This window comes from Saccostrea echinata, unplaced genomic scaffold (genome assembly GCF_033153115.1).
Source record: "Saccostrea echinata isolate AGI-Se365-2 ecotype Australia unplaced genomic scaffold, CSIRO_AGI_Sech_v1 ptg000106l, whole genome shotgun sequence".
Taxonomy (NCBI): Eukaryota; Metazoa; Mollusca; class Bivalvia; order Ostreida; family Ostreidae; genus Saccostrea; species Saccostrea echinata.
In genome coordinates this window covers 102501-123470 of record NW_026889855.1, presented here as the reverse complement: position 1 = coordinate 123470, position 20970 = coordinate 102501, and the positions used below count along the sequence as shown (strand labels likewise).

At 35.3% G+C, this 20970-nt stretch overlaps 3 protein-coding genes across 3 annotated transcripts; all 3 read left to right on the top strand.

The window, feature by feature from the left end:
• Nucleotides 1-10174: 10174 nt before the first annotated feature.
• Nucleotides 10175-10597, top strand: LOC133177246 (histone H2A-like; the record flags this gene model as incomplete). The annotated part of the gene is made up of 1 exon (XM_061312327.1): nucleotides 10175-10597. A coding segment is annotated over one exon (354 nt), but the record flags the coding sequence as incomplete, so codon positions are not given.
• Nucleotides 10598-13882: 3285 nt separating this feature from the next.
• On the top strand, nucleotides 13883-14958 carry LOC133177241 (histone H1-delta-like). Its single transcript, XM_061312322.1, has one exon. It carries the CDS (start codon nucleotides 14035-14037, stop codon nucleotides 14629-14631), a length of 597 nt encoding a protein of 198 aa, XP_061168306.1. The 5' UTR covers nucleotides 13883-14034; the 3' UTR covers nucleotides 14632-14958.
• A 2685-nt stretch (nucleotides 14959-17643) lies between these two features.
• On the top strand, nucleotides 17644-18158 carry LOC133177224 (histone H4). The gene has a single exon (XM_061312305.1). The coding sequence runs from the start codon at nucleotides 17674-17676 to the stop codon at nucleotides 17983-17985; it is 312 nt and encodes a 103-aa protein (XP_061168289.1). The 5' UTR covers nucleotides 17644-17673; the 3' UTR covers nucleotides 17986-18158.
• Nucleotides 18159-20970: the final 2812 nt, after the last annotated feature.

Here is a 20970-nt window from a genome sequence, read left to right as displayed (position 1 = left end):
TTAATAATCTCAAAATATTAAATCTGTTACAAGCTTTTTCGTAAATAGCAGAGATATGGTTATTCCAACTACCATCGGACTGAAGGTGTAGCCCTAGATGTATATGGCTACTGGATTGTTCAATAATGTCCCCATTTCCTCCAAAATGTCTGGAAAAAGTCGCTGCTTTCTTGTAAAATTAACATTAATTGTTTTATCAGCTTTAAAATCTACAGCCCAAGAGTTGGTCCATTTCTTTATTTTTACAAGATCGGCTGTAAGAGACAATGTAGGAGTAATAATATTGGCGTCTACTATAGCAAACAATGATGTTTCCGCAAATAAACGGATACCATTATGTACTAGTATGCCTTCGGTTATATCATTAATGTATCTTAAGAATAAAAATGGGCCTGGCAGAGATCCCTGGGGTACTCCTGCATCAACAGTTTTAAATGTTGATGAAAAACCTTCAATATTTACTTTTTGTTGCCTGTCAGTAAGGTAATCTTTCATCCAGCCCAAAATATTATTTTGGAAGCCTATTTTTCTCAAGTTTAAAGATAAGTCCTTTGTGCCAAACCCTGTCAAAGGCCTTTGAAATATCATAGTTTTTTATAAGTTGAGAGGCCAGTTTTATTTTATAATCATTTCGAGCTTTTCGTACTAAGTTGACTACTTCGTTACGAATTCCTCTAAATTTTTGCCAGAGAACAGGACTATCTGTACGTTTTGCTTCATAATGTCTACTATTTCTTTTCCTCATTTTCCTACGAATTGCATTTGTAATAAAAGGTTTGTCAGAGGATCAAACAGTTATGACCTTTGTAGGGATATACTTCTCAACATAGTTCATTAATTTTAAATTAAAATTAATATTCACTTCACTAATATTCTCACAATTGAACACAGCCTCATCCCATTTAACTTGTTTTAAGTCGTCGTTTAAGCTTTGGTAATCGGCTGAATTATAGTTTGATACAAAATGCTACAATTTTAAACATTTTTTCCTAAAAACTTGTTATCTCTGGGTCATCTCTCCATGATTTTGAAACGTTATTTGAGTGCATTTTAATTCAAAGATACTAACAAGCATTAGTATAAAAAAAAATGGAGAACAAAAAAAAAATCCAACGTGTACATGCGGTCCTCGTTTTAAAAAACCCGTATAGTGGCTATAGCGGTGATAGCTCAGTAGTATGCGTTTTCCGTCCATTGCAAGGAAAAAGAGAAAAAATTTGGTTCGATCCGCAAGGAGCGTTAAAATTTTTTTTTGAAGTACAATCAATCATTTTTTTTATCCGTTTAAATTCATGTACTGATTTATTTTCAAATAGATATATTCTGGTTCTGTTGCACCGAGAGCGACAGTAATTCTTCCAACCTACTGATACTAACTTTAATATACTAACTTTAATATACACATGTACTTGTAATTCCATTTAACTATACCCTATCATCTTATAGGTGTTTATTATTTATGCGAAGCGTTACTAAGTTATACATGTAGTAATTATTAAGATAAGCGGACTTAAATATTAAATTTGACAAAGTATTTCAAACTAAATGTAACATTTTCCCATGTGCTTAACTTTGTAAAGTATGTCCAGCTGTTGTCAGCCGACCAAATCGTATGCATTTAAACAATAAATGTTTCGTACACATTATTCCTGCAAATAATGTTAACGGTTGTGGCTGCAAGCTATTTGTTAAGGTGCCCTACAATTTCCGTGCATTTCTCTCAACTTAATACATCAAAATCGGGCTGTCGTGTATTATAATTATTACAACAATCTGGCTCGAATCTGGTTCTGAGTAAAATTGTCTCAACTTTCATCTGCAAGCAAATTCAACCATAAATCAACCTAAGTTCAAACCATTTTCAACGTCTATTCCACGTTGATATTTGACGTTGAAACAACGGTTGAGGTCTCAACATTGCCTCAACTTTCATATGCAACCAAAATTCAACGTTGGTTCAACGTTGAAATACCTGCTGGGACACCAATTTAAATTGTTTTTATTAAGACTAACACGTTAACCACCACGCGGGATGTGGAGACCAGTCCTTCGGAAGAGACCATATAAACCGAGGTCCCGTGTCACAGTAGGTGTTGGCATGAATAAGATCCCTCCATGCTCAATGGTCCTGAGTGCCTAGTATAGGTATAAATTTGCAGCCCTCCATCAGCAAGTGGTGGCTTCTCAATATGAGTGAGAAATTCTCAAGAGGGACGTTAAACAACAAACAGACACCAAACACTCTTAGATCAGAAAAGCTCACTTGATCCTTAAGCTCAGGTGAGCTATAAAGGAGTGAAGACCCACTCATATGAAAAAATTATGTTAGAGTATGAAGAAATGATCAGCATTTTTGCCCTCTATGGTATGTGTATGCTACTTCTAGACAAATAATTACAATCTTTGTGAGATTTTCTGTAAATTTTGGAGATTTTACATAGTATATGTTAATGTTTGATGAAATATCAAGGAGAATTTTGTTATAATTGAGATTTAATTTTTCACCTTCGTATTTGTCACACCATCGGCATTTTGCTCGCTCATCTTCTTAAATTGCATTTTATGTTTGATGAATGCTGAACTCTGCCACACATAGCCTATTAAAATATCTAAATACTAATCAGCATGTTTTTTAGAGTGAAAACTTAATTGCAACCATCTTTTATCTCAGTGAGACAGACATTCTGCACTGTGGTTGTTGAAATACGAAAAAAAAAAAATTAATTAAAATATTTCATACAATAGCAAATTGATTTAATAATTTTACACCAAATTCAATTTGAAAACAAGATCTGGGGAATGGTCATCTAGAAGTATGGATTTTAAATGGCAGATACTATAAATTGTAATTGAGAAACACTATCTTTAATTCCTCTTTCCAATTCCTGAGAGATATAGATAACACCTGCTTGATCAGAGATGGTTAAGGCAGTCTACTTACATTGAATTCAGTAACAAATGTAACTGGACAGAAATAATTTGGCACTTATCAAAGTGCTCTTTGCATGTCCATGCAACTGAACTTATTGAAACTTCATGGCTTAGATCAATACTCGCATGGAACAAATAGATTTACACTTTCTGCTGTGTTGATGCAAGTCTGCATTTTTGTATACAATTTCATATTTATGTAATTATTGTTATACATGGGTAATCAAAGATTACAGAGCTTAACTCAACGAATTTTGTCTTCAAGTAATGCAAAGTCCCACACTTGAAACTAATTATCTAGTAGACAAGTGTGCATCCCTAGATGCAACATTTATGCAATTTTGGTCTGACAGGGCTTTTAGTTACTTAGGAATGGACTAATCTATAAACTTTAAACAAGTCACTCATCCAGAAAATGTAAGTCAAATCCAGCATCTGAAGCAAGTTTGAGGGTGTTCATCCCTTGATGCATCACCCATGCAAGTTAAGTTCAGATAGGCCTTATAGTTTTTTGGTAATGGACCTGCTAAATAAACTTTAACCTAATTACTCATCTGGAAAATGTAGGTCAAATTCAGCATCTGAAGCAACTCTGGTAGTGTGCATCAATAAATGTATCTTCAGTGCAAAGTTGGTTAGCATAGGGCTTATAGTCACTTTAGAAAGAAACTGCTCCAAAAACTTTAACCTAGTCACTCATCTGGTAGTGCTCAACACCTTCCATCAAAAAAAAGGGACAAAAATCATGAATGCTGCATATCCTCTGTGAAAATTGTTGCATATCCTCTATCAGAAATATGGAAGGAAAATCACAAATGATCAGTACCCTAAGTCAATTGGTAAGGTTTGAGGCTGACTGGACTTAAGGGAAAGAAATTATGCACCGAACAAAGATTTTAAACAGAGAGGCTATTTTTGAAGTTGACCCTTGACCTAGAAACTTTGTTCAAGGTCACTGCACATCCACATCCACTGACAAGTGGCACTCTGTGAGTGAAGTATGAGCCACATTGGACCAAGGGGAGAGAAGTTATGCTCTGGACAAGGACTTTTCATATAATTCTGCTATGACCTTAACCTTAAACCTGAAACATGGTTCAAGGTCACTGCACACCCTTTACCCAAAGACATTCTGTGGGTGAAGTATGAGCCAGATTGGGCCAAGGATAGAGAAGATATGCTCCAGACAAGGATCTAAACAGAGAGGCTATTTTTGACCTTGACCCTTGACCTAAAAACTTCATTCAAGGTCACTGCATATTCATTGACCAGTGGCACTCTGTGAGTGAAGTATGAGCCGTATTGGACCAAGAGCAGAGAAGATATGCTCTGGGCAAGGATTTTTCATATAGTTCTGCTATGACCTTGACCTTAGACCTAGAAACATGGTTCAAGGTCAATGCACACCCTTTACCCAAAGACACTCTGTGGGTGAAGTATGAGTCAGATTGGGCCAAGGAGAGAGAAGATATGCTCCGGACAAGAGATCTCGGACGGACAGGCGGACGGACGGACAGACTGATCACTTTAGGGCACCCGCAGAGTGGGGCCCTAATTATCCTTTACCTCATTACTTCATACCCTATCTTCACATTAGATGAATGATCCCTTATTGTAGCCCTACAATCCCCATGGGCCATAATTTGAAAAAAAATTTGAATCTGCATTGTCTGAGAATGCTCTCATATTGTTACCACTTATCATGGCCTGCTTTTCAGTTCGAGAGAAGATTTTTCCGACATATTCCTAAATAAAGCTTTTATTCTTCAAGAATATTGCCACTCCAACTCTACCCTGGAGATATATTCAAACTGTACTACTTGAGGATGCTTGCATATTATTTAATATCACTTCTAGTCCTGATGTTAATGATGTCTTGGTTTAAAAGATGTGTGAAAGTCGGTCAATATATGGGGTCTCACTTGCTCAGTGGTTAGAGCCACGGTACATGTATGCCAAAGACCCTGGGTTGAGTCCCTCTTGAAACTTGATTTTTCACCACCTGTTACATTTGGCACCCAATATGATAAGCATATTTTAAAAAAAAAAAATCCTGAATTTTCCTGTATATTCCTCTATGAGATCTTTCATATGCACCTACCATCCCAGGCATGATCTGAATAGAGTTGAATCCATACTACTGGTACCTGATGATGTTTGCAAATCAATATGACTAATTGTGGCTCTGCTATTTCTTGATATATTTTTTTTCTTAAATATGTAACAGGAAAGGAGAAAAATCGGACAGACCAGACAGGGATTCAAACCCGGGCCCCCTGAATCTCCAGTCAGAAGCTTTACCAACTGAGCTATCGAACCCACCTGACCTCCACAAATATTTCTACTAGTAGATTAATGTAAAAATATTCTTTTGGATGTTTTCAACAGTTTAAATTTTTCCAAGGTAAGGGACTGACATAGGGCTGGTGATTCATAACCAGTTTCTTTTGTGCTAAGCAGATGAGGATCATAGAGTCAGAGACTCCCCATGGAAGGGACACCAGATCATCAGAGGTCTATTACTTCAACTCTAAGACATAAGGTGCTTTAATTAATTAAGGTGTTCAATTCCTAATTGGACAAAATTCTCTATCTTTAAATATCAGTCTGATATAAAATTCATCTAAAGTAGGGATTGACATGAGGAGAGAATTTTCAAAAATGTTACTACCTCATAAAGATAATCTCCTTTTAATCAATATACCCCTGTTATCTTAAATACAGGTACTAAGAATACAAACGAATGTTGTGAAAAAAAAAGTAATTTAATTATTATTAGGAATAACACTACAGTTAAACTACTGGATAATGACTCCCATCATCAGTTTGATTAAGTGCATCAGAGTTAACAATTTATGGGAGAAGAGACTACATCGAACCATTTAATTATTAAAGGACTTATCGCATGTTTCTAAATTATTTGAAATTAAAAGCGTATTACGTTCCTTATGACCACAATTTATAAATTCTGTGTTTTTACTGTGGATAAATCGCGGTAATTAACCAATTATTGACTCAAATGAAAACCCCTGAATTAAAAATCTAAGTTAATTAGATAGCGATCACGTGACCCTGTGACGTCAAAGGCGACAATGGCTGATCAGCTCTTCATTAATCTTACTAAAATATACGCGATACAACCTGAATTTTCTGCGTTGTGGAGACCAAATCACTTATTTTATCGATATAAATTAAATATTCAATCTTATATGTTAGAATTGTCAGCAAGAAAAAATCTGAAAAATCTGTTAACTTTGTAAAAATAGCAGCGACGATAGCGAGGGAGACGCAGCGAAGACGAAGAAACTCGCCATAACAATGCAATTTGATTTGTCATCTTATCACATGTATTAACTTATTTGATTCACAAATTAAACATTATATAACTTTGTTATTCTTCGTTTTGTATATAACATTAATCTATGCAAGTCTTCATATGTTTTTTAAAGGATGGCGATCTTGAAAAATAATTTCCCGATCTCGAAACATTGCTGTAATTAGAGCTACAGGTTCTAAATGTTTTGAATAAAAAACGAAAATATCTTAAAAGCCTTATACCTTAGAACAAATTAATGTTCGATAGTAATTGAAAAGCATATAAGGAATTAATTTTTTCAGCATTTTTCGTAATTAAGCTGCATTTGTCGTTGATAACTCCGTAAATAGTGTGCATATTCTCATCTCTCTATCACCGAATTGTCGCCTATGACGTCAGAGCAGTATTTCGGCGAAATCCGACTGAAATATGCATATTGCCGTATTTGAATTTCAACTCTCCATATCTCTTAAAATATGCTTTCAACAACGTTTATTGTATTCAGTATTTTAATAAATAAGGTTATAGATAATATTTTTCATAAAATTACGATTTTTGAAAGATCATGCGATAAGTCCTTTAACATTTTACATTTTCAGGGAGGATTTATCTATTGTATCTGTATTCATTTTGTGCCCTTTCTTTTACTTTTTTTTCCTGCCTTTGATTTCTACTTTTAAGACATTGGTTGTAATAAATTATCATCTTAAGCACCATGTTTCTAACAGAAATTTTACAATCAAAATGTCGCTTTGTTAAATTAAGCTGTTTTAAATAAACAATATTGGTCTGGATATCAAATGTTCATCAAATCCATTATTCATAGTATGTAGTCTTGACATATAACTTCAGAATGAAAAGAAGGTCATTCATGAATCACAATAAAATGATGTAATCTATTTTGCTTTAAGTGTAGCATAAAATAGCTACAAAGCGATCCAGTTGTCTTCGAGAAGGTGGCAAATTGTCCAAACAGTGGCCAAGTTTTTTGAATCAAAGGTGATTGTCAATGTGAATTGTTCTACAGGAGAGCTGTCTTAGGGGTGACTTGTCCAGCATTGCAGTGCATGTGCAAGCTGATTTTACAACATATTATCTGGTTATTTATTATTTCCTTAGTTTATATATTCAGTGTGGACCATGAGGTTCATAAACCCCAGACTGAAGTTTAATAATTGACTGTAAAGAAGATTAAACTCCCCATCCCCACCCTAACAATAATTCACTGACATTGTATCTACTTATTTAGTTTACTGAATGTCTCCCATGCATATATCATAACTGAACAAAACCAGATATCTATAGACATGATGACTACTTAGAAATGTAAAGTTAATTCAGTTGAAACACATATTATCAACTTACATACATAACTTTGTTGGATAGTTATTATTATACTTGTACAAAGTGGTCATCTAATGATTCATCATTAGTTATCATACATGTAGATACTGATATAGGATATATTAATGAAAATTGGTCAAAGGGAATCCTTCTATAACCACAAAATATGATGAAAAACTGCTTTTAATTCATAATTAATTGCAGATAATTTTAATTTAATAAACACTTATCACCTATTTAGAAAAAATCACCAGTAGTCCTAAATTATATGAAAAAAGGTCAGTGCTTTTCAGTATTGTAAACACAATAGAGGAAATTCGCGTCACAACTTTGTTTCGAATTAGCATTAGACTTGTGTGATCAAGATTTAAATTTATTCGTGCTTACAATTAACTTGTCGCTAATAAAAAAAGGTAATTATTCTTATTTTATCTTTTAAAACACTGTCTTACTTACAATAAATCGACTTTACAAATCATAATACATGCCGATTCCGGATTCGTATGCGGTTGCCTACTGCCTAATAAAAGTTGGATGCCGATCTCGACGATTCAAAATATAATTCCTCGTACGATTCTGTTGTTGCCTTTTTTCAATAAGAAGTTATAAACTGTCTTAATATTTAATTTAATTGGTCAAATCGTCCAACTTCTCACGTAAGAGATGAAGATAAACGAAGCCCACATGCCGATCGCGATGTCAATTAAGAAATGACCATACACTTATTTTCAGGATTTTTGAAGTAAATATTGAATAATACAGAATTGTTCAAGAGTGTTATAACTTTTTTTGCTTCAAAATGTTTCATTTTAAACACCAATAACATCTATATTACGTGGTTATAACTATCTTTGGGTATAATTATAGGAGTGACGAATTGCAAGGCTACCGCTTGGGATTTCTATTTTTAGAGCGACTCTGAGTACTAGCGACAGTTTTCACTGGTACACCGCCATTCCGAATTTCAAAACTATCGAGCCCGATCTTACTTTATTTGAAAGAGTCAGTCACCTTTATAGTTTCGTACTAAAGACCCGGTCAAATTTCTCTAAAAACTGAGATATCCCCTGTTTTATATGACTATTTATGTAGAAAATCGAATAGAATAATTATGGAATGCATGAGCAGTGTAGTAACCGAGTGCTTGGTGAGAAAAATGTAGGCGCCACTATAAATGCGAAACTAAGACACGCTGTCAGTTGCCAAGGAAATCTGGAAAGTAGAAGGGATGAAAATGTTATGGAATCACCAGGGACGTAGCATCGTTCTTGAAAGTGGGGAGGGGGGGACAGTCAGAGAAAAAAAATCAACTTACCTCCTGAAAAAAAACTTGACAAGCAAGGGAAAAAAATTAAAAAAAAAAAAAAAAAGGAAAATTGGCCGAATTCGAAAATCCTATTTCGTGTGTGTGTGTGTGTGTGGGGGGGGGGGGGGGGTCCAGCTTCTTCCAGTACCAAATTTTATTCATACACTACTACAAATCCCTTATTTTACTATTCTACAGCAAAAAGTGGGTGGCCAACCGACCTTTCAATTAACATTTCAAATATTTTTTTAAAAAAGTCTTTGGAAAAAAGGGGGCAACCCCCCCCCCCCCCGTTGCTACACATGTACGTGCCTGCAATGAGAGTACCAAATCTCCGGATGTTCACATGGCTTTGTTTGTTATGGTATAGAGTACTTAATAGTCTGTGTTACCCGATTGTTTGAATTCGGGTATGTAATTATCAATGTTTGAAATAAATGATGGAGTGTAGGAATATTATAGAAAATATAGAAATACTAGAGGAGATTGTAGGAGTGGGGGTTGATATTTTTTGGCAGAGTGTTATTTACTGCCGATCGCTATAAGTTGAAAACAACTGCAATCCCATATTTTTTCCGGGCTTTTTCGTAAGTGCTTATAATAAAGTTTCAAATAATGCCAAGGATTTCTCTGATGTTGAATTAGTAGAGTACTGAGAGGGCAAAATTTTTGTATAGAGTTCTATTGGAAAATAATTTGTACTCTTTTTCCCTAAATAATATATTATATAGATGATTTTAAATCCACGTTCTTGAACAGGGTGCATGTTTGAGTCATATGCTTTTAGATCATTTTAATTCCATTGACAAAAGCAATCTTGGCAGTCGAATTTGATATCCAAAGGTCTGTGGTTTGAGTGTGACAAATAAATTTGCATCTAGTTTATAATTGGTACTAATTTGCCGCTATTTTCATTGACGACGCAAATAGTGCCAGTTTCACTGATTTTGCTTGTGATTTTTTTATGTCATGAAAGAAAGTGTATCGGAAAGAATTACAGCCTGTGTATAATTGCTACGGTCTCTGTATGACACAGCTGTTTTCTCCCAAGCTATGTAGATCTCTTGATTTCACCGTGCCCTAATAATTTCTCTTAGGTTGTGCCCCCTTCCCCCAAATGAAATTGCTTCCTATGGATTTGCCAAATATACAGATTTAGCTACTTTGAAATACTTTTTCCCAAATGTGCATTTTTTTCCAGCATGTAAAATCGTTGCACTTTAGTATAATTTGTTATTGTTTGTATTTCCTCTTTTCCCAATTCTCCCAATGGCAAGGTGAAGGGAAAGGCCAAGAGCCGATCATCCCGTGCCGGACTTCAGTTCCCCGTGGGTCGTATCCACCGTCTGCTGAGGAAGGGCAACTACGCCGAGAGAGTGGGAGCCGGTGCCCCCGTGTACCTGGCCGCCGTTCTTGAATACTTGGCCGCCGAAGTCTTGGAGTTGGCAGGCAACGCCGCCCGAGACAACAAGAAGACCAGAATCATCCCCCGTCATCTGCAGCTGGCCATCCGCAACGACGAGGAGTTGAACAAACTGCTGTCCGGCGTGACCATCGCCCAGGGTGGTGTCCTGCCCAACATCCAGGCCGTGCTCCTCCCCAAGAAGACCCAGAAGTCCGCCAGCAAGTAAAAAGTCTGTACGACTTTCAAATATACCAAACGGCCGTTTTCACGGCCACCCAAATTTTTCGAAAAGATGCCTCTAAGAGCATACTGTAGTTAATATAAGAAACGAAATGCATGTTCAATAAATGAAAATATACGTGCCAAGATATCACATTTTCCCTACAAGTAATTTCACGTATATATACAGTGCCAGGCCATAAGTGAAAATCATAATTGAGTTTTGTGGCACATAATTTCAAAACTATTTTCTGTAAGCGTGACATGATCACTGCACATGCAACAAATGCAAAACGGAAATTTTTACGGCACAAATTTGTTAAGAAATCATGGTAGAAATGTTAGTCACGATGAAATGTTTTCAGTGATCAAAGGTATATAGTAACTAAGCAAATGATTTATTAGAGTGACACGTGTTATGTACCATACAACATTTCAATATGGTTCAATCAAAAATCCACATATTATTATTGTTAGGTCCTACTCAAACTTGTGTTTATTTTAAAACAAATTCTGGTAAGAAATGGTATAGAAGACGAAATTCCTTTTTTATAGCACTGTGCTTAATTTGTACTCTAAATACCGCTCAAAGTTTTTTGAAAACACGTGTTTTAATCAAATGGAGAAAGTAAGAATGCTAATTGTAAAATGTACATGTATCTCGGTGTCATATACATCTTCCAATTTTTTTTTTTTTTTTTTTTTTTTTTTTTTAAATAACAGACACTGCTAATCTTAGCACACAGGTGTATACTTACAAAATGCATATATTCAAATATTACGTATATTTTCATGTACTTTTTTTTTTTTTTTTTTTACTGTTTGTGAAAAAACAAGTGATGTACACATGTCGCTGAAAATAAATAAATTACTTCCTTACCTTAATACCAATTCAATATTGAAACACCTATAGATATATATGTCAGGTTTAACAAAAATAAATGAAAAATATATACGTTGTAAAATATACACATATTAGGCCAAAATAAAAAATAGCTTTGTTTCCCCTAACGCGACCGACCCAATTAAATTGCGCCGACTGAAAAGTTTTTTAAATAAGATTATTCAAATATATATATATATTTTTAATTGTTTATCAACTTTATTAAATACAATTTCATCAAAATGCGGTTTTATCAGAACGATTGATTTTGTTCTACTATGATTTTCAAGCGCTTGTTTGAAACAAAATGTTCTAACATGTGGTCACAGAGGGTTATTTCGTTTTATAAAACAACGGCGACGTATCATCCTTATTATACATCTATATCTTTAATTTATTAGAATCCTACACTCTTGAAATACTTCGTTAATAATAATACTTCAATCAAGAGTGTTTCGCTGGTATTTTACAAAAGTATCTGTGTACACATCAATCAATTTCACAATTGTAAATATGTCTGCATATTTCATCCAGATAAATATAACTCAAACTTTGTTTCTTAATTCTGAATTCTTTAAATGAATGGGTTAAATTTCGTGACTAAAGCATTCGATGTGGCATTTTTATCATTTTTAGATATAGTTTGATTCAATTAAATATTGTTGAAATACTCTTTCCAAAAAGTTTTGAAATCTTTAAAACTGGTTTATGGTACAGCTTGCTGAGACGCCCAGTGTATTTTTCTTTAATTATGCCCGTGAAGATTGGTTGTTTGTTTGCTTTAAATCCCTTTGAGAATTGTTGGGACTACAACATGTAATATTTGCCTGCATGATGGAGGGCTCCAAATTTTGACTTGTACTCGGCACTTATGGCAATTGAGCAGCAAGGGATCTTTTTTAATTCGTGAAAGCATCTACCACTGGACCTATGGGTTTTTACAGTCTCATTTGAAGGACCAGTCACTACGTCCCGCATTGGGGTTTGAATCTGTGATTTAGAATTACCTTCCTACTTAAATTCGTGACTCTTTAGCGAAATGATCTAGAACCACTGTGCCACGCAAGACCCTTGAAAGAGTATTTCTCTGTGTAAGCACTGGAAACTGGTAGTAGGTTTGAAAAATCAGATCGATGAGTATTTGAGAATTTTGTCCATTTGGAAATATTCGATTTCAGCAAATTTACACTGCATGCCACGAGATATTTCACAAGATCTATTAAATAATTGTTGCGAACTCATTTACCTTAAAATTTGCTTTTGAGATTGCATCAGTGTGATATACTGTTTAAAAATCTCTTTCTTTTGTACTTTTCTTATTCATAAAGGTATTATTCAATTAAATTTCAGAATGTATTTCAAAGCTGCTGTCAGAAAAAAAAAACCATTTACCAACCTACCTACCCAACATGAGATTTTAGGGTCGGGTTAGGGGAAACAAAGATATTATGCATAGTAGTAGGAAAATCGGAAAACTTCAAAAGAAATTTTGAACAATTCTGAATCATGGTAATCGGGCTTAATTTTACCTCACAATAATTTCTTATCATTGAAATTAATAGTGTAAAAATAAAATTAGGACTCACTTATATTATGGCCATTTATTGTATAAATTATTTGGATACACAGCGCCATTTAATACAGGTACAGTATTCGTACGTGTAAGAGCAAAATCTTAAGGTGTTAGTTTGTGATTTTCGGGGAGTGATTTTAACAGCATGATTTTTTTTTTTTTTAAAGGTAAAATATCAGCGACGCAGATGACATTGTGAAAAATTTTGTGTTTCGACGCTTTTCGACGGGTTTATAGATATGCCTGGAAATTATGCTTCATTTAGTTTTAAATATTTTTTTTTATTGATTGGAAACAAGTTCTTACAACTTCCTGAAATATAACAATGTGTCCTGCAAAATAAATAGCTTGAGTATGAAAAGTATCAAATTAATTACACGTTATGCACTTGGGAAATGCGAAAACGTGTCAGCATAACGCACAAGCACGAAAAGAAAATAAAGAATATAATTAAAGAAAATAACAACAATAATAACGGAAATTAGTAATTTAAGAAAAAGTAATTCCCATATTGTCTATCAGTCGTCTATACCGCATGTCTAAATAGGCAGGTGTGACACAGTACACAGTCTTTGTGAATTGGAGGGCAAACTGATGATATTTATAAGACGGGGAGATCCAAATGGCATTCTTTAATGTGTCTAATAAAAAAATAAAAGAAATCATCCCTGAATTTTGTCCTTTGAAGCCAAATTTTTAGCTTTAATCCTACCCCGAAATTCAAACATGAGAGTTTGGAGGCTTATTTTCCTGAATTTAAACACTACAGTAAGAACGATCTTAAAATGTAAGTAGATAGAATGATAGAGAGAAATGTAGAGGTTGGGATTCTGCTCATGATATGTGGTGAAGTTCATTCCTTGAGCTGCAGCGCGGATGCAAATACCCATATTGAAACACACATCCATGAACAAAACACAAACGTCTCGACAAACTGGATGTTTTCTAGGCGGTCCGCGCTCAGTGTAAACAAAAACAGCAAGTGCGTGTGACCCGAGTATTTCACTGTTCACAGTTCCTGAGAAGTAAGCCGACGTTTTTACACTCGTCAGTAGCCATGGCCGATACTGCTCCTCCAGCAAAGTCCCCAGCCAAGAAGAAGGCCGCAAAGCCTAAGGTACCTGCTGCACATCCCAAGTACATCGACATGATTAGCGCTGCTGTTGCATCTCTGAAAGAACGTGGTGGCTCATCTCGACAGGCCATTCTCAAGTACATCATGGCCAACTACAAAGTGGGCAACGATGTTAACTCTATCAACGCCCACCTGAAAATGGCCCTGAAGAGCGGAGTTAAGAAAGGTGCTCTGAAGCAAGCAAAGGGCACAGGCGCTAGTGGCTCCTTCAAACTTGGAGACAAACCCAAGACCGATAAGAAGCCTAGAGCCAAAAAGGTAGCAAAACCCAAGGCAGCCAAGCCCAAGAAGGCCGCCGCCAAGCCCAAGAAGCCTGCGGGAGAGAAGAAGGCCAAGACTCCAAAGAAGAAGGCAGCAGCCAAGAAACCAGCCGGACCCAAGAAAGCCAAGTCCCCCAAGAAAAAGGCAGCCACCAAGTCTCCAAAGAAGGCAGCAGCCAAACCCAAGAAGGCCAAGACCCCCAAGAAGGCAGCGGCCAAGAAAACAAAGACTCCCAAGAAAGCAGCCGCCAAGAAATAAGCAGTCTTCGCATTCCAGGCAGACTGTCTACGCTTAAAAAAAAATTTAAAAAAGCCCTTTTCAGGGCTACCCACATTTTTAGAAAAGATGCCTTTAGAACATTCGTTAACGAAACATTTGCATAATCATGCTTTTCTTTTCCCCGTTTATTTGGAATGCAGAGGTCTGTGTTGAAAAATCTAAACTTATCAAACATCTGAAATATTACAATTTCAATAACAATATATCTTACAAATGCCTACACTGTCTAGTAGGCATAAGCTAGGATTATGTGCTCATGGTAATAATTGTATTGTAGCAGAAATTGGAAATGAATATCAAAAAATGCATGCGTGCTCCTGAAACAATAATCTAAATAATAGGGAGGAACAATAAGTGAAATGAATGAAGGGTGTGTGAATTATTTTTAGTTGTAATGTACATAATATCAGGTCAAGTTTGAATTATCTATGATAGACCATTTTTTTCACACACCCTCTCATACACACACACACACACACCCTCAAACACACCCTCACACACTGGCTGTTACAGTGTAATTTCATTCAATGTTCGGTGTTCAGGACAGAAGTTTTGTTCCATATTTCAGAATTGGTTTCATTTCCTAGCTTTCACGCCACACACAGAATGAAATGGAGCGTACTCTGGTGCGACTGAAATAAATTTCTAAGGCAGTGACTTTTCATGCAAGTGCCCGTGTAAACTCTACATGGTCACAAGATTCTTGAAAGCAAAACCACATGCATACCAGGGCTTATCAAAAAACATCAAATATTTCTACAAAATCGAAGTTTTTGAACAATTTCCTGAAGCTTTGGTTTGACAGGACTTCAAAATTTGATAAACATTTAAGTTCTTGAAATATCTAAAGTCGAAAGTGAGAAACACATACAGAAATTAAGGTGGGGGTGGGGTTAAAGAAAGCAAAGCAATGATGAGCTTATTTATGAGTCAGGATGTCAAATCCAGCAAACACTGGATCATGTATAAAGTAAAACATTATGGCCTGAAAACATTTCTATAAGGAAATTTTTAAGTAATATTCATTGATATAATAATAAAGAAATGAATAAATCAATAAATGAATGAATAAATCAATGAATGAATGAATGAATGAATAAATGAATAAATGAATAAATAAATAAATAAATAAATAAATAAATAAATAAATAAATAAATAAATAAATAAATAAATAAATAAATAAATAAATAAACATGCATAGGGAGTGTATATATGTCTATCTTCACGGTTATTATCATATTTACTGTAATCATACATCTTTTCATACAGTGGGTATATTAGATATTTTCTAGACAATTTAACATTGATTTAAACCAAGTACAAAATCTGTGCAAAAAGGTGGATTGAAATGCTTCCAGCTAAGACCAATGGAAGCACGCTATGTGCGACTAATCACAAGGTGTCTTTCTTAACCCCCAACCAATCGCAAACATCCTTACTTAATGCGCGCAGATTTCGATTCACGAGCCACAAAACCGTATAAAACTATAGTAAACGATTGCTCTCGTCATTCATTTTATCTGAACTCAGAGACGATGGCACGTACCAAGCAGACTGCAAGAAAATCTACTGGAGGCAAGGCCCCACGAAAACAGCTGGCTACCAAGGCAGCCCGTAAAAGCGCACCAGCCACCGGTGGCGTTAAGAAGCCCCACAGATACAGGCCAGGAACTGTCGCTCTCCGTGAGATCAGGAGATACCAGAAGAGCACCGAGTTGTTGATCAGGAAACTCCCATTCCAGCGCCTTGTCCGTGAAATCGCTCAGGATTTCAAGACAGATCTGCGTTTCCAGAGCTCTGCCGTCATGGCCCTCCAGGAAGCCAGTGAAGCCTACCTTGTCGGACTCTTTGAGGATACCAACTTGTGTGCTATCCACGCTAAGAGAGTGACCATCATGCCAAAGGACATCCAGCTTGCCAGACGTATCCGTGGCGAGCGAGCTTAAACATATTCTTGTCTCCGACAAACACACAAACGGCCGTTTTCACGGCCACCAAAATATTTAGAAAAGATGCCCTCTTTAACAGCACTAATTAGAAACGTGACAACCAACAAAGAGCACAAGTATTGACCACATAATTATGCCAGGTCTTATTGGCGAAAATATTGTTTATTATTTATGAATGCAAGGAAACACACAGATATGATAGTGTCTTGAATGCTGGCGTAATTATGACAGTTTATACTCGTATTATTTATGAACAAAAAAGCACGCATGAAACGAGTGTCACACAACAGTTTGAGAGATGAACATCAGACACTAAAAATCACGTACATGTATCCAAAGCAATATTCTAAAGGCACGTTAAAAGAATTTGATAAAATAGTTACTCATGCATGGTTATACATATTTTGCTTATTCAGAGAGCGTGATAAACAATATAACACAATGGATACTGTTTTATATGTGACATTTGAGTAATATTCTGACAGAATATATGGTCAGTTGTTTGAAACATTTGCATATACATTTATTACATTTTTATTCTGCGTAATGAAATACTACTAATAATTAAAAAGAAATCTTAAGAGAGATACAGACAATAACATGTACTGAGTAGGAACCGTGGTATCTTATTTATTATGAGATATATGTATTTAAATGTGTTATGCATTAAAGAATATTGTTTTATATTATTTCCCTGAAAATATGACAGTATACAGAACCCTCGCAAAAATATGAAATGATATATAATATATATATATATATATGTATATATAGATAGATACGCAATCTGAAATATCGAACTACAGAAATTTAAGATAGGCATATATAGACAAGTACATGATTTAGTAACAGCTCAAGGGTGCACGGAAAAAAAAAGAAGAAAATATGCAAGGCGCGCAGAGCGGGAGCCAATCGCACTTTGGCTTACAGTGTGCCTTCGGAACGTGAAAATTGCGCTGCCGAAGTTTTCAAGATATTAGTGCTTCTAGCACGTCGTTGATTAGCGCTATATATACCACGATCTCTGACTACGTCCGACATTTCAGAAGATTATCTACTGAGAGCAGAAATATGTCTGGACGTGGTAAAGGAGGAAAAGGTCTTGGAAAAGGGGGCGCCAAGCGTCACAGGAAGGTGCTGAGAGATAACATCCAGGGTATTACCAAACCCGCCATCCGCCGTCTTGCACGCAGAGGTGGAGTTAAACGTATCTCTGGTCTCATCTACGAGGAGACCCGTGGTGTCCTGAAAGTTTTCCTTGAGAACGTCATTCGTGATGCAGTCACCTACACAGAGCACGCCAAGAGGAAGACCGTCACAGCCATGGACGTTGTCTATGCCCTGAAGAGACAAGGACGTACCCTCTACGGATTTGGTGGTTAGATACCCCTACCATACTGTGCCTACAAGAGCAACAACAAACGGCCGTTTTCACGGCCACCCAAATTTTTCGAAAAGATGCCTCTGAGCAGACGTGTTAAAGAAACGAAGGTGTTAATTTTTCTATATATTCATTTGTAGTGAGCAAAAAAATTTTTTTTAATTTAATGTCACTGGAAGAAGGCACATTATTCGGATAGCCTTGCAGTAACTTGTACACAGGGTAGGGGAAAACAAATGATTACAATATCCTCATAATCATTGATTTACATTAGGTTCCCATGTAAGAGAGAAAATAAAATGCAAACAAACAAGAAAGTCCCATGCACCAGTTGATTATTTCCAAGGACACATCTGGTAGATAAATATAAATTTAATAACTTGCATGTCGTTACAGTTTCCTGAGATATCGTTGAAAGCCGTAAATATTGGTAGCCCTGTCAAGACAGAGACAAAATACGCGTATACAACTCGTACGGTTAAATGTACTTTGACAAGGTAGCAAGAGTTGTCTTTCTTTTAAGGTATGCTGTATATTCCCATGCATTGTGCAAGTGGTTATTTGCAGTTCAGGTCTACTATCTTTACATTTACATGCCTCTATCAACAATAAAGCAGGAATTCACAGCTGTTTCTCTCTCTCTCTCTCTCTTTTTTTTTGGTTATTCTTCATTCTATTACATTTGGACTCTAACATAGACACCACATGTAATGATAGTATGGCAACAAAGTACACCACACAGTCAAAACTTCATCTCAGGAATAAAACTATGACCCATACTTGCGGGAAATATTTCATAATGCCACTAAATATACATGTTTATTTTATACAGGTATGTCCCAGAACTAGCATTGTTTGATGTGATGTATCTTGATCCTCATTCCTGTGCTAAACAAACAACCACACACAAAGCAAAATAGTTAGTACAGAGATGACTCTGAACATTCATATGCAGAAATGTGAAACATAACCTAAGGACGCTATGTCTTAAGGATGTAGTTTATTTGATTACTGGTATATTCCCTGTAGGATTCTAAATGTTTGGCATTCCAATGTAATTCCTTTTCAATATCCTTTCAAATACCTTTTTTTTTTTCTTTTTTTTTTTCATGGAGATAACCTGTAATGAGCTATATTTTTTCCTGACCAGTAGATATTAAACCTGTGCTGGTTTCCTATACATGTTGTGCACATGTTGATGAACTTGATCACAATGTTAAATGTTCAAAAAGATGTAATTACAAATTCTGGGTGATTATAGTCTATCTACCATTATCTTTGTGCCTCAATACATCACACATCCTTTGGTATACTGAATTATAATATCTGAATCACTAGGTTAGCTTAAGAAATGTTTTTGAAAGTTCATGAAGTTATGACATACCTTTAACCAGGGCATACAAATAAAATTAAAAAAGTATCAGTTCATATCCACCGACAAACTGCTAGTGTATATTTTCTACGTATTGAGGTATAATAGTATATTGTTTCTCGTCTGTCATAGTTCATGAGAATAGGTCGAGGAATTTCATTCAAAGAAATAACAAAGAGAATTCATATTTCAGTTGAATAATATAGACCCCAGCAAAAGATAACATTTCTGTATAATAAGGAATTCGTTCATCATCCTTCTTAACGGTATCTTCCTTACAAGCCTTTAAGATACAGATATTCAGTGTTGTTTCAGTATTTAAACTGGTATCTAACTCTATTCCCCTTAGACCTTTCCATCCTTTACCCCTTAATGACGACTTTTGACGCCTAGTCTCAAACCCTTAATGGCGACTTTTGACGCACGTGTATTTCATTGTTGATTTGACTTGAAATTACCGCTTGTTTACAAATTATCAGAGCACAGGTGGCCACCTGCAGGTTAACAATATATGATTGCATCATACTACAGTTAGAAATCACGTGATTTACCTGTGTAAACAAACAAAAGAGTCTTGGAAAGTCTCACCAAAATTCAAAATGGCGGACAGTTACATACGATGTTTTTAGAGAATATATCTCTGTCAATACCCAATATTTTCTCATCCAGTAAAGCATTACATGAAATTCAAGCTATAAGCTACCTATTTCTTGAAAGTTTTGAAAATTATAATGATCTATGTGTATAATAAACATTAAAATAAGATACGAAAATGTGGTGGTGAAGTTCGGGACCTGGCAGTGCCGATTTTGTTACCTGTTTCTCAGAATTTCAGAAGGTACCTTCCATTTTACACATATTTATAAATGTGAAGGTGTAGAAAAAAACAATTATTTTAATAGAATTTGATCATTCAAGTAAACAAAAACGTTCAGAAATCAAGTTTTATCAGCAAAGTCTGAAAATTTGTCGGCGAGATTGACATTGAAGTAGCACTACAATTTATTGATTTTTGAGGAATTAGACTTATAAAATTGATAGTTAATTATAATTTAACCATCAATTATATCATCACACATAATTTTTATTATTTATACAGACAATTTTGGCTTATTAAAGCCGTTTTACATGTTGAAAATATCTATTTTGTGATTTACACCTGCTTTCACCTGAATTAATTCCGATCAAAATTATGCTAATAGATTTGAAAAATTGAATTTATTATGAATCCAGTGATATATAATACATAGCATAAATGAAATATTTTGACCCCCATTAGTTCAGTTTTAAACTGCACTCCAATTTCATCTAAAACGGTCCAAGGGGCAGCCAGGCAAACACTCTCAGATAAGGATATGGCCAGTGCGTCAAATCATGGCATTAAGGGGTAAAGAGCTAAGCATACTCTTTCTCTTAATGATTTGTAACGTATAATGATCCAATATAATCATAAACACTGCATACGGTAATAATTATAATTTGCTTGTGCTGGTTTTAACCTACAACTTTTGAACTTTATGATAATTATTAATTCTGGCTATCTTTCATGTGCTTGAAAATAAAAAAAATTAACTGGTCTGTTGTTAAATTACTTTAAGGCTCACATCATATAAGA

What these genes read in the sequence shown, in the direction of transcription:
- LOC133177241 (XM_061312322.1), top strand. Translation starts at nt 14,035, where the DNA reads ATGGCCGATACTGCTCCTCCAGCAAAGTCCCCAGCCAAGAAGAAGGCC.
- LOC133177224 (XM_061312305.1), top strand. Translation starts at nt 17,674, where the DNA reads ATGTCTGGACGTGGTAAAGGAGGAAAAGGTCTTGGAAAAGGGGGCGCC.